General features: G+C 37.9%; 1 protein-coding gene across 1 annotated transcript; it reads left to right on the top strand.

The window, feature by feature from the left end:
* Nucleotides 1-705: 705 nt before the first annotated feature.
* On the top strand, nt 706-14,229 carry LOC5515489 (ATP-dependent RNA helicase DDX42). Its single transcript, XM_001635570.3, has 19 exons — nt 706-1,003; nt 2,721-2,877; nt 3,272-3,330; nt 3,870-4,020; nt 4,110-4,145; nt 4,289-4,513; nt 5,155-5,460; nt 5,818-5,917; nt 6,723-6,770; nt 6,869-6,966; nt 7,440-7,533; nt 7,609-7,689; nt 8,390-8,491; nt 9,162-9,263; nt 11,308-11,381; nt 11,883-11,933; nt 12,138-12,245; nt 12,423-12,548; nt 13,042-14,229. Exons 1-19 carry the CDS (start codon nt 822-824, stop codon nt 13,186-13,188), a joined length of 2,247 nt encoding a protein of 748 aa, XP_001635620.2. The 5' UTR covers nt 706-821; the 3' UTR covers nt 13,189-14,229.
* The last annotated feature ends 164 nt before the right edge of the window (nt 14,230-14,393 follow it).

The raw sequence follows: 14,393 nt of genomic DNA on the forward strand, positions 1-14,393 counted from the left end.
GATCCCAAAAGGCCCTTTCAAGGCATCTTTTTCCTGTATTTTAGATAATTTGTCATACATTTACTGTATTTTTGGCTGCTAGAAGGGGGGCCCAGGCCCCCTGGCTACACCCCTGACACCATCACAATCCGTCACAACCTTTTGCAACCGAACTGTTGTTATTTCCGTTATCATTAACTTCCGGTCAATGTCACTTTCTGATCGACAGCTGGGCATGTGTTTTGAGTTTTGTTTTAGATAATTCCGTAAACACTAGATAAAGTTACGTAGGAAGAAATCGGTACGAAAAATAAGATCGTATGAATTTAAAGTCACTACATTCATAGGGGAATAACGTGTGTAGTTTTCTTTATTATCGTGCAATAGTATGAAATTACTAGTGCGGGCGTGGCTCTAATATTTCTTAACGTTTCTGTATAGTGCTCTACCTCCTACCCCAATATGGGACCCTTTCCATCTTTGTCCCATGAAAAAATTAGTCTGACGGCAGTACCCTATTCTACCGAATTTACTCCGTTTCGTTTTGTGTCTAGCGGTCACACTCGTATGTATTAGACACCCTTCACCTTTCACTACAAAAGGTATTTTTCGGTTACGATAAATGGGCGAAGTTTGCGTTTACCATCTGTCATGGACTCCCTGTGGTACTGCATATCTCAGCGGAGGCTGTCTATTTAATATGCGCTTCGGTTCTACATGGTAACATGTTTTGCGCATCACATTCCAACATGGCGGCATTCTCTAGGTTTTTCGGTTGCCCTAACTTGACAGGGTAAAAAACTACTCTTGACTTCGATCCGAAAACTGTACCTCATATTGAGATGTTTCACAGAGGAGGCCGCGGGAGGCCTCGTGGCTTTGGCTTTGGGGGGTTCTCTTTAGCAAGCGCTAAGAAAGAGTCAACTCCGCAAACTTCTTCCCTTATCAATCGAGGAGCTGCGAGAACGAAGCCAACAGCAGGGCCACTAAAGAGACAAGGGGCTCCTCCGCCAGAACGAAGAATGTAGGTGGTTTATTTTATTAAGTGGGAGAAAAGTAGCAAGTTTAGGTTTGATTGTAAAAATGGTAGACCTTAAAGTCTTAAAGTCTTAAAGTCTTAAAGTTTATAACCTTTTATAGCTTTCGCTAACGCAAAGGGGGAATGGTGTAGCCTGGCTAGAGGCGGCGCATCTAAGTAACCTAAAGTAACCGAAAATGCGATTGGCATACCTTGCTGTGGTATCCCCCTATATTTGATGCCCCTGTCTCTTCTCTTGTCTCATTTCCAGTGAGTGCCTTTATTTTTTATTAGCGCCCCAATTGTGATTTATTTAAATAAGTACCCCTCCCTTCAAATGATTAGTGTTTATAAAGTACATTGGCGAGAATGTACAATTTACATAACTAAGTGTCCAGGGCTTTCATTAGTTGCTGGCGGCCAGTGCAACCACCAGCTATTTTCCACCCAGCGCCAGCTACTTTAAAAGAAAGTTGATTCAAGTATTATTTGAACTAATAGAATAAAATAACTTCCACCCCTTTCTTATCAATCTCAACTGCCTACTCTAAAACCCTGGTGTCAAAAGTTTTTTAAACGTCTACAACATTAGATAGGTAATGGACAAATTGCTGGGTTCAGCAAAGCAAGGATGCAAGTGGTTTTACAGTTTCCTTACTTGAAGCTTCAAACGTAGAGTTACAATTGTAAGGTTTTTAATGCCATGTATTGTTAGTGGTCTCATTTAGAGATATGCTTTTAAATGATTGAGTTTTGAAAACATCAAAGAAGAGTAATGAAGTGCAGTTTTTATTATGTTTATAAATACTAGTCATAGATTTTCTTATTTAGATTGGGTTTAGTTTAGATAAGAGTAAGATAAATAAGATAAATAACTAGACACCAAACTTGACAAAGATATGTGTGCATACTTGTTGTTGTCTCATTTTATATAAAAAATAGAAAATAGTTTTTTTTTTCTATGAACTATAGCCTGGTGAATCACTTGTTAAAAGTTGTATTAACAACAAATACCTGTGGAAACTCTCACCCCTGCTCTGACCATGCTATTGTACATTGAAAACTATGTCCTTTTTTCCTTTAATATCACCTAGGACAATTTCTAATGATTGTCCAATACATTTCTTTTAATTGATTAAAAAAAACCCTGGTTTAAGAATTTGTGGGGCTTGCAGGTTTCATAATATAGTAATTTCCAGGCAATTTGATGTTAATGATTTTGATGATACCCAGGTCTTTTGATAATAGTGATTATAAGTCTGATAATTAACCAATATGGTACCATATCATACCCAGGCCTCTGATTATGATGATGATTAGCCTATATGATACACAGGCTTATTGATTATGATGATGATTATTATTAGCCTATATGATACACAGGCTTATTGATTATGATGATGATGATATTGATGATTAGCCTATAGGATACACAGACTTTCAGATGATGATGATGATGATTACTAGCCTACATGATACCCAGGCTTTTTAATTATGATTATGATTATTATTATTATTATTAGCCCATACATAATAATCATAGATGATGATTATTAGCCTATATGATACACAGGCTTATTGATTATGATGATGATGATAATGATGATTAGCCTATATGATACACAGGCATTTTGATTATGATGATGATGATGGTGGTGATGATCATGATGATGATGATGGTGGTGATTGTGATTATAATGATGATAATCCTTATGATACTCAGGCCTTTTGATGATGACGATGATGATGATCAAGAAGACCTCGATGGCCGTTTTGCTGCTGGTCAAGATGCAATGTACAGACCTCTTAGTCCAGGAAACAAACCAAACGAAGAAAGTGATGACGAGGATGAACTTGATAAGTTCATGAAAGGAATTGAGGTTTGGCTTGTTATTCAGCTAAATGATGCTTAAGCTGTAGGCCTGCTTTGTGTTTTTTCTGCACCCTTTGGAATCTAGGAATCATCTTTACAATCCTCACTTACACTAAATGGTACATGGTATATACTGTACATTGTCATTATTGACAGATCCATGAGGTTTAACTTGAATTCAATTTTTTGTTATGTCATATTTGACCTAAACTAACATGAATTTTCACCTCCCTCCCTATCTCTCTGTATTAGTGTACTATGTAAGGTTTATTTAAATGTATCAAAAGTATTCAACTTATTTGTATTATTTATGTATAATGTTCTCAGTACTGTATAATTGCCTCCTCAGCATCCTGATGCATCATTTAGCATTTTCATTTTTCAAACTTCCATTCATCTAGGAGGAGGTGAAAAAAGACACTTCAAAAATACCTAACAAGACAGAGAAGGAAAAGCAAAAGTAAGCAAAAAAGTACTATATCCACCATTCAATGTAAACATGCCCCTTCAATCACAAATGAACAATACAGTGAAAAGTATGAAATTATGGGGTACTTTGTTGATTTGTACTTTGTTTCTAAGAACCATTAGACTTAGTAACTTGTCCTCCTAGTTTTTCCTCATTGCCCTGGAAAATGTCTGTCATTATGTGACAGACATTTTGTGATATGATTGAAGATTATGTCTCCTCTTCCAAATATAACTATAAGTCACCAAGTGATTGGTCATTTTCTGTACATTCTAATCTGCTTAAAGAGATTTTACTGAGAAGTAGACATGGCTTCACCATATTGCCATTGTTAAAAAATTGACTTTAACCATATATACTCACTTTCATTTGCTTTGAATCTTTTTCATAAGCCTAGTATTGTATGCCCTTGTATGATACTCAATGTGGAAGCTTTATACTTAACAAATTTCCATTACTTTTATACATGTAACCATCTTGCCCAATCCCATACACCAATACTTTACCACGTGATGTACTTGCACTTTCAGAGCTCGGCGTGATGACATAGAAGATGAAGATGACCAGGAGTCGTATTTCAATTACATAAAGAATGCTCCAGTTGTCTCGTATACTGATGATGAAGACCTAGAGATTGAATATGACAGTGATGGCAACCCAATAGTTCCAGAAAAATCAAAGGTGCATAATGTTTATTGATACTTTTAGTAAAACTGAAAATTGGATTAGAATGTATTGTAGAGCATGCCTCAATTCTTACTTATTCCTAGATCATTGAGCCACTCCCAAGAGTTGATCATTCTGAGGTAAAGTTTATTTATTATGGTTTGTTTCTGTTTGCTTGATAAAATAATACATCTGTACTTTATTTGTGTACATGTTTCAACAGGTACAGCAGCTTATGATCTTGCCCTTTTATGCCTAATATAATTATTTTGTTGTTATGCAGATAGATTACAAACCATTCAATAAAAACTTTTATGAAGAACACCCTGAAATAACCAAACAGTCAAAGCAAGAGATTGATGATCTCAGGAAAAAAATGGGTATAAAAGTCTCGGGGGCAATGCCTGCTCGCCCATGCATCAGCTTTGCCCACTTTGGCTTTGATGAACAGATGATGGCCTCAATTAGAAAACTTGAATACACACAACCTACACAAATCCAATGCCAGGTCAGTAGTACAAGACTTGTTAGTGATTGTCTGTTGATTGTCATAAAATCTTATAAAACACAGGATCTGGCATGTTGCAAGAGTTTTTTTTTGCAATAGATAGAATAAAATAAGATATTTTAGATGCTAGTATTCTTTATCATTATTTTATTTGCCCCACATTTCTACTATAGTTTTGTATCTATATACTTCCTTCCCTAGGAGGTCACCTCATTAATTACATTCTCTTCAAAAGCGCATCCAAGCAAATAAGTCACAATATCAACCTTGATTTCTGATCATTTTGTAAACAAATGCTGAAACTCAGAAATAAAAAAGACATAAAATACTGAACTACTAATAAAGACTAGAGACTAAGTTACTAATAGGTACATTTATTGCACTCCATCAGGTCCCATTTTACAGCCATCAGTCACAATTATTAATGCAAACATCTGTATGCCAAGCTAGACACCTCCAAGTTAGACCCCTCCCTATGCCTGCATTGTATCATTAATCCCAATAAATTAACCTCAGCATGAAAAAATCCATTCGGATTTTGGTCTGTTTTTCTTAAAATTGTGCTAACAAATCCTCAGGAATGAATGGGTTAAAAACCAGGGTGGTAAATTATTTACATAAAATCATTATTTTTTACTCAGGCTCTCCCTATTGCCCTGAGTGGAAGGGATATCATCGGCATTGCCAAGACAGGCTCTGGTAAGACAGCTGCTTTCCTGTGGCCAGCCCTTGTGCATATTATGGACCAGCCTGAGCTACAAGTAGGAGATGGGCCTATTGTACTGATCTGTGCACCCACCCGTGAGCTCTGCCAGCAGATCTATACAGAGGCTAGAAGATTTGGCAAAGCTTACAACATCCATGTTGTAGCTGTATTTGGTGGTGGGAACAAATACGAACAATCCAAGGCTCTACAAGAGGGTGCTGAAATAGTTGTTGCAACTCCAGTGAGTACTTTAAAACGTCAAAGGGATATATAATCATTGTTGAATGACAGATTTCCCCCAAAAGACTGGGGCTTATGAGGGTTGGGGTGCTTCATTCCCATTTGCCCTAAATGGCCAAATCTTACACTTCACAGTATTTTTATTTTAAAAGAATAATAAAGAGATTTAATTCTGGGCCATAATCAGGCTTTTTGAAATTAAGTTGGGTTCCTCTTTGTTATCTCTCTGTCTCGCAATATATGCTGGCTAAAAATAGGGGGTTCCAGAACCATTACACCCCTACATGGGAATACACCAAAATAATTTTTCCTACTGTATTCTTTGGTGAAGTTAGATTGCTGATTATTACATTATCAGGGTCGTTTGATTGACCATGTGAAAGCTAAAGCCACCAACCTGCACAGAGTGACATACCTGGTGTTTGACGAAGCAGATAGGATGTTCGACATGGGTTTTGGTGGGTGCCCTTTTATGAATTGGATAATTCAATTATTAAAGGAGCAGGAGTTCTTTTGGATAATTTATTTGCTTGTTTATTTTGAGCTTTAATTTAGCAAACAAATAAGAAAGCCTACTATATGATACACAGGCTTGGGGTATAACTGATGACTGGCACCACAACATCTTATAACGCACTTATAACTCAGGTCCAAGGCCACAATAAAAGTCACAATACTGACAGGAGCAAAAAATGGCAAAATTTAAATTTTAAGGTTGTGCTAGCTCACATTTTGTTTATATTTTACCTACAGGTCCCATACATAATATAAAACAGAATAAGCTTTTAGTATTTTTGGGTAGATGATCCATTGTTGAGATATGATTGAGCAAAGTTGCCATAGATCATGAAAAAAGTAGCAATTTCGCCCAAATTGGGCAATTTCAGACAAATCAAGAGTCATACAATTTGCAATATCTCAAGAACGGATCATCTACCAAAAATACTATCTAATCCTTGGTTATATTACACAAGGAGCATCTATGCAAAAAAATCAAGCTTAGATGACATTACATTTTGAACTTTGCCATTTTTTGCTACTGTCCACTTACCAAGCATACAAAACACAGGCACCATAAGGTTTGTAAACCATTAATTCTCACCATTCTACTAAGTTACAATATACCAAAGCATCTATTCTTTCTCTCTCCCAATTACATTCACAATTTATATCTTTTCACCACTTTACATTTGTGTGTTATTATTATATTTTATTTATGTGTGTATATGTAACAGCAATGGATATTGCCTTTATTCATTGTAGAGCCTCAAGTTCGGTCAATAGCAAACAATGTCCGCCCCGATAGGCAAAGTATGTAAACCCTTTGTTTGTTGATAGTTCTGTTTGAGAAGTACTTGTTTTTTAGTGATATTTTAATTTAGCAGTTCCATTGTGCTGTTTGATTTCAGCTTTATTGTTCAGTGCTACATTTAAAAAGAAAGTCGAACACTTATGCAGGGATATCTTGGTTGATCCTGTTCGTGTAGTTATTGGAGAACTTGGGGAGGTAAGAAATTTCAATTGGTGGAGATCTTGGGGTAAGGCAACTTTATTGGTGGAGGATTAAGGAGGGGGTAAGACGACTCAATTGTTGGAGACCTTTATATTCCCATCCCCCTCAAATCCAAATACTTCATTGTTAAGGCTTTAGTTAAAGAAAATATAGCACAATGTTATAGAGATAGATTAGAGAAACATTTAAAGTTGAAACTGGAAGATTTCATATTTTTTGTAAATATTATATAACAACAAATATGTGTAATCTGTGATTGGCTAATTTGTGGCTATGATGTTCCTGTATTGCCTCAGAGGGCATTACAGAATTGCATATTGCCCAACAGATAAAATGACTCTAGGTTAGTAATTAGTTAGGATATTGTTTTGACTTTTCTCAGCTCTAGTGCCTATCAGCACAATGTTTAGGTGATGTATTGCTTCTGATCCAATTACTGTACTAAGAAGAGTTTTCTCTTATTCCAGGCAAATGAAGATGTGACCCAGATAGTCCATATATTCAATTCCATGCCAAGCAAGTGGGAATGGCTCACACAGAACCTTGTCTCATTTGCATCAGGTACTTTTTTTTCTTGTTTTTTATATTTTTAGATGATTTTCTTACCACTTCATATGCCACTGATGGTCATTTCAGCTGGAAGTGTTTTGATATTCGTCACAAAGAAGCTTAACAGTGAGGAGCTTGCTACAAATCTCAGAAAGAATGATTTTGAAGGTACAGTACATATCATATATAGTGAATTGATGGAATCATAAGTATTGAAAGAAGTGAGGTTGTTTTAATGAAACATATCAACCAAAGGTTTCTCAAAGGGGGGAGGGGGTAGTATAAAAGAACACCTAGGATGCGGGTCTGTGATGCTTCCTCAGAGACAGTGATTCACTGTAGCTATCATCTCTCAATTTTTTGCGTCTTACCAACTCTTGGTACTTGTAGTGGCATATTCTGTCAGAATTGAATGATGAAAATTGTGAAACTAAAATCCTCTTTGTGCTTAAAGACTCTGGGCCAAACTTGTATGACTTGTATGTTTTGTGTCACAGTTTATTTCAGCCTTTCTTGAGGGAAATAAATCAGCTTGATTAACTGTGAGATTTAATCAATCTAACCAATGAAAATCGATCCGTTTCATTGCCAAAACAAAGAATAATACATGGAAAATTATATAAAAAAGATATTTGAATATTTACAATACGACTCAAAGATCAGTCCCACACATGGCGGTCCCTGAGTCTTCCAGCCTATTCAAATGTATAGAATGGTTGCTGAGGGGTTCCAGTTGGTCAGGGGTGGTTAAGGATGAAATAAATCAGTGCCGTTAGTCGAGAGAAACAATACAGTTTCCTTCTAGGCAACATATGGCATGTAGAGATAATTCCTATTGTAAACACTGTCGATATTTCCTGTTGAATAGTCGCTTTGCTTCACGGTGACATGGACCAGTTTGAAAGAAGCAAAGTTCTTGGACAATTCAAGAAGAGGGAGATCCCTATTCTTGTTGCAACAGATGTAGCAGGTTAGCAAGACGTACATTCTTACAATTTCTCCCATGTACTGTAATATACCTTATTACACTTAGTTTTCGCAAAACCTCAAAATTGCGATTTTGAGATGGTGATATTTCGCGACACTTTATTTTCGCGATTTTTCCTATTTTCGTAAAAACCAGATCACTTTGGGATTATTTTGGGATAATTAAATCAAGCCAAACAAGTGGAATTTAAATGTGCTGTAATTATCAAAACTGAAACAATTTGTAACAAAAAGATGCGTGGGTTAAATTTAGTTTCATAAAAATCTAAAAGTCCAAGTCCAACTCAACCCCTTACCGTAATATATGTACATGACATGACTAAATAGACAAGGTGTTTCCATAAAGCTTATTAAACGGCCAATATTTCCCCAAAGGCTTCTTGTGTACTCACTTAACTTTAGCGCATCCTAATTTTTGAGACACTTCATTTTCACTTCTCTTTATTTTCGCAAATCTTTTAAAATCGTGAAATTCGCGAAATTAAAATGACGCGAAATTTAAGTGTAATAAAGTACACGATATATATCCCAATTAGATATTGGGCCAGATTGTTTACTTGCATTCATGCTGTTATTACTGTTTTTATTCAGTCATTCGTTTGTTTGTTTATTTAATTATTGCTGATAAATTGTTTGGTTTTCTGTTTAATCAGCTCGGGGCCTGGATATCCCTTCAATCAAAACAGTTATCAACTATGACGTAGCACGTGACATCACCACCCATACCCACCGTATTGGGCGAACAGGGCGAGCAGGTGGGTTGTATTGGCATACAACTGCCAGCATTGCCAGTATTGTTTATTGTTTAGTCCTCTTTTGCCTGGGACTGCAGTTACTGAAAGGGCTAACAATGCAACCAAATTAGACTGGCGAGTCTGATTTGGTTAGACGTCTAGCGAGTCTGATTTGGTTGAACTGAACATATAGCTGTAACTCATTAGTTCATCACAAGACAAAAAAGCTGGCAAAATGGTTAAAAGTTTGACCTTAACGACATTTCACAATATGCCCTTAGGGCTTAGCAATGAGTTGGGTGTTTTTCTCAACAATACTGGCTGAAGTTTCTGCAAAATCTTTGTATTTTGCCCAACAACAGACAGACAGACAGACAGATTTTATTTATTGGTCCCTTGAAACAGTAAAGTTACATCGGTTAGTGACCAAAAAATTTTAAAAAAGGTAAAATAGTACGTATATAAGACGTACAACAGCTATTAAGCTCTGCTTACTTCAGATTTCTATTGTGCTTTAGGTTTAATTTTTCATATTAGCGTTTCCCTTAGCTTGAAACATTCGGAAATGTACCTTGCAGCTATCCCTGCTAATTGAGTTGGCGGATTTATTAGTAAATTGAAAAGGCGTTTTTGTGTAATTTGATTGCGCTGCAAATTTTGGATAACTGAGTTTCGTAGCTCTTTGTATGTTTGGCATTGTACTAGAAAGTGAAATTCATTTTCCACGTCATTTTTGCATGTTGGGCAAATCCGATCTTTTTCCTTTGTGTAAGGCCTCGTGTGTCTGCCTTTCTCAATTTGCAATTGGTGATTACTTATTCTTAGTTTTGTTAGCGCAACTCTATGTTTCACATTAGGGATGGCTACAAGGTAATTCTCTAATTCATATTTGTCTTTAAAAGTTCTATTTGTTGTTGATTTCCATTGATTGGTGATTCAATATTACCGCTAGAAGCAAGCTGCGGCAAATCGTTCGTGTTTGGAGAGTTTACGATACTAGAGCTGCTAGCCACTGTCGTCCGCAGTATTGTTTGTGTATTAATTTGTCGTTCCACCTGTTCCACTTGTTCAGAATCCGATGGCTCGCCGCTCTCTTCGTCCTCTGAGTCATCGTCGCTGGATTCTTCAGCGTCCATTTCGATTTTGGTTTCTATGAATGTCAATCGCTGCTCACATTTTTCGAGGTCTAATTTAGTCTCGCGAATTTTATTTCCAAGTTTGGAATGTGAGCTCTGCAAACCTTTCAGATCAGCAAGGACTTTATCTTGCTTTGTTTCGTCTAGCTTCCGATCCATTTCCATAATTAATTCTTTCCGGCTATTCTTCTGTTGGCATTCCAGATCTTTGATTAGAATTAGTTGCTCGTTCATATCCATACTAAGATCGGATAATTTCTTGTCAAACTTTTCAATGAAGCCTTTCATCATTTCTTTGAAATCGAGAAATTCTTGATATCGGTCATCATGACCTTTTTGATCTGAGCTGTCCTTTAAGGCGACCTTTGAACTACACGGTTCAGAGAGTTCGACTGGATCCGTTGTTTCTTGCTCAGTTACAATAGATTCCTGTTCGATAATATCACAATCAGTTGTCTGATTTGTCTGTCCAGAGTAATCAAGTAAAGACATCAGTTTCTTGATGAGATAATCTTTACCAGTACCCTGCAGTTGTACGGTCTTCGTAGACGGATAAAAGTTCACCGTTATATTTTCGAATCGGTAAACTTCGGAGTTTTCTTTTGAAGAATGACTTATCAAAGCGTCTTGATCTCCATCCTGCAGTTCTTTAATGCAAAATTCCAAAAGTGACTTTGCATTCGAATTCCATTTGAATTGTTTCTTGGATGGTAGGTAACTTAGGAACTTAGTAAGTTCAGAGTGTTCTGAAGTCGCTTCCGACGCCATCACCTCAATGAAGCAATGAAGCAACAACGCTGGTACTATTTGCTTCCAGCCCCCCTCCTCCTCCCCCCAGCCCTAGTCACGCCCTAGTTCACTCTCATCATTGGTTAAAAATCTAGTCTGCTCTAGTTTAATCACTAGTTTAACTGTTTTTTTTTTTGTAGGAGAGAAAGGCAACGCCTACACGTTGTTGACCCAAAGCGACCAAAACTTTGCTGGTGACCTTGTCAGAAATCTGGTACGAAGAGTAGAATATGTGCCTGTTATAGCAACGATAATTGATAGTATAATCTGTTATGAAGAGTAGAATATATGCCTGTTATAACAACGATAATTGATAGTCTAATCTGTTATGAAGAGTAGAATATATGCCTGTTATAGCAACGATAATTGATAGTATAATCTGTTACGAAGAGTAGAATATATGCCTGTTATAACAACGATAATTGATAGTCTAATCTGTTATGAAGAGTAGAATATATGCCTGTTATAACAACGATAATGGATAGTCTAATCTGTTATGAAGAGTAGAATATATGCCTGTTATAACAACTATAACTTATAGTCCTATGTTTATCAAGTTAACAGAATGTGCTGTGTATAACAATTATTTTTATACAGTTTGTGATACAGTTGGGAAATAAGGAATGAATTTTACTTTATGGTCCACTTATACAGACTGGGGGACTTTCCTGAAGAAAATTGCTGATCACAACTACAAATAATCATTTTCCTCTAGGAAATCGCCAATCAAGTCGTCCCTGAGTCACTCATGGCACTAGCAATGAAGGTATGTGCTAGTGTGAAATTTGGCGGGTGATTTGCTGATGAGGCTTATATTTACTTATCCAACAATCAATTAGCCTTATAGCGCCATTGTATGTACATTCCTATATAGTTTTTGTATTCTCTTTTTGTATATTTAGAAAATGCAGCTATTCCCACACTTATTTGCGGTATCATATTATCTTTGATTGTTATCTTTGGGTTATAGAACTCGTGGTTCCGCAAGTCTCGCTTCAAACAAGGGCGTGGCAAGGGTGCAGGTGGTGGCAAGCCTCGTGTCCGAGAGCGTCCGGGCCTCGGCATGCCGGACAAAGCTGTAAGTAAACATTTGACGCGAAAAAAAGACGCGACAGTTAAGCCATCGATTGGTTTAGACGGTTGATTGACTTCGTGATATTCCGAAAACGAGAAAAGGTTTTTGGATTCGCCGAGGTCACGCCACAACGAATTCGGCTGTAGAACCAGACTGTCTAACCAACCGTGATGATTGCAGGCCCAAGGAGTGTCAAGTTCCAGTGAGTCAATGGCAACTAGCTATTCATCGGCCATGGCAGCTCAAGCATCGTCCCCGGGCCCAGCCATGGGCGGCCGAGTGTCGGCGATGAAATCTGCTTTTTTGGTAAGTCATCGCAGATCTCATTCGGAGAGTCGCGAATATGCTAATCTTGGTTGCCAGTCGAGATAAGGCCAAAGGGTAAGGCAAGCGTCAAGCGGTAATACCAAGCAACAAGGATCGCCAAGACGAAGCTCCATAAAACGAAGTAAAAACGATTTGTAGGTGTAGCGTAGTCTAGTTCAATTATACTTTCTTGTAATTTTATTTTTAGGGGCAGAACCTGGCATAGGACCTGGTCCCGTTCGTGCTGAACCTTTGGGTTAAGTTTTTCATAAAAAGATGAAAACGAGATTAGAGCTTATGGCGAGAGAATAGATTATTTTGTTTGAGAGGCGAGGCTGGGGGGGGGGGGGGGGGGGAGGTGCACAGTATTACTCTCATTGCTTTTTAGAGGGGAAACAAGAATATTGTAAAGAGAAAATCACCCCTCCCCCTGTATGCTTTCCTAGTCGGTTGATCTCGCCTTCGAAATCTGCTGCAATTTCACACTTTTCAGGCACAGTATAAGAACCAGTTCCGGGCGGCATCCTCATCCAGTTCTTCCTCGTGGGAGGTCAGCAAGCAGAGTGAGCCCATGAGACCTCCTGAGCCTATCCAGCCCACAAAGAAACCGAAAAAATCGCGCTGGGACACTGGCACATAACTTATGCTATTGAGCCTGAAATAAACATCTGACTGTTTCGCCATGTGGACACGTGACGACCCTGGAACACGGGCACGCTACAGCTGTCAGATTAAAATAAACCTCACGCCATGTCACGCCATGTGGTCGCGTGATAATGCTTGGATACTGACTAGAGCTAGTCATGCGATGTGGCAGTGTGGTCGACAAATAACTATAGCTGGGCATCTTCAAATAAAGCTGAAAGCTTCACTGTGCGGTCACGTTATGACGCTTAGATTCTAACTTGATTCATGAGAGAAGCCGCATGGCTTCATGTGGTAAGATGGGCACAAAACTCCAGTCATCGAGTTGTCGAGACGCATAACCAAAATATCGTGTCGAGATTCGGTGGAATTGGACACCATAGTGACGTGAAATCCGTACCTTGGTGGCCATAGTGACGTGAAATCCGTACCTTGGCGGCCATAGTGACGTGAAATCCGTACCTTGGTGGCCATAGTGACGTGAAATCAGTACCTTGGTGGCCATAGTGACGTGAAATCCGTACCTTGGTGGCCATAGTGACGTGAAATCCGTACCTTGGTGGCCATATTGACGTGAAATCCCTACCTTGGTGGCCATATTGACGTGAAATCCGTAACTTGGTGGCCATAGTGACGTGAAATCCGTACCTTGGTGGCTAAAATGTGGCGAAGGCTGTACCAGAAAATGGGTCTGAAAATACCAATATTATGTCCCACTAGTTGACGTCATTCTTTGTAGAAGCAAAAATGAAAATTCATGTACTATTATAAAACACAACTAACTGTAGCGTTTTCCATTGTATTCTCAAATTTTAAGAGCAGATTACAAAAAATAAACCTTAATTACTTTTTTTAGAGATCCAAGGTTTCTCCTAAGGGGTTTGGGCACCATTTCAGGGGTGGGAAGGGGGGGGGAAGGGGAATGAGGAAAGCCGAGGCAATTGTATTACTATAAAAACTATTGAAAAGCTGTAGAATAACCAGTCGGTCTTTGGAATTCCTCTTATAGATTTTAATAAAACTTCCTTTAAGTGTCGACCAAGTACAATATCCTATAGCTTATTTGTTAAAAATTTCCCTGCGAACAGCACTTCGCGAATAGCGAATTTACAACAGGTTCACCCCTCCGTTGCCATAGAAACAGCAATGTAAACACATGTTTAATTTTTATAAAGTTCATCCTTAGCTGCATGCCATGGC

Source organism: Nematostella vectensis, chromosome 2, assembly GCF_932526225.1.
Source record: "Nematostella vectensis chromosome 2, jaNemVect1.1, whole genome shotgun sequence".
NCBI lineage: Eukaryota > Metazoa > Cnidaria > Anthozoa > Actiniaria > Edwardsiidae > Nematostella > Nematostella vectensis.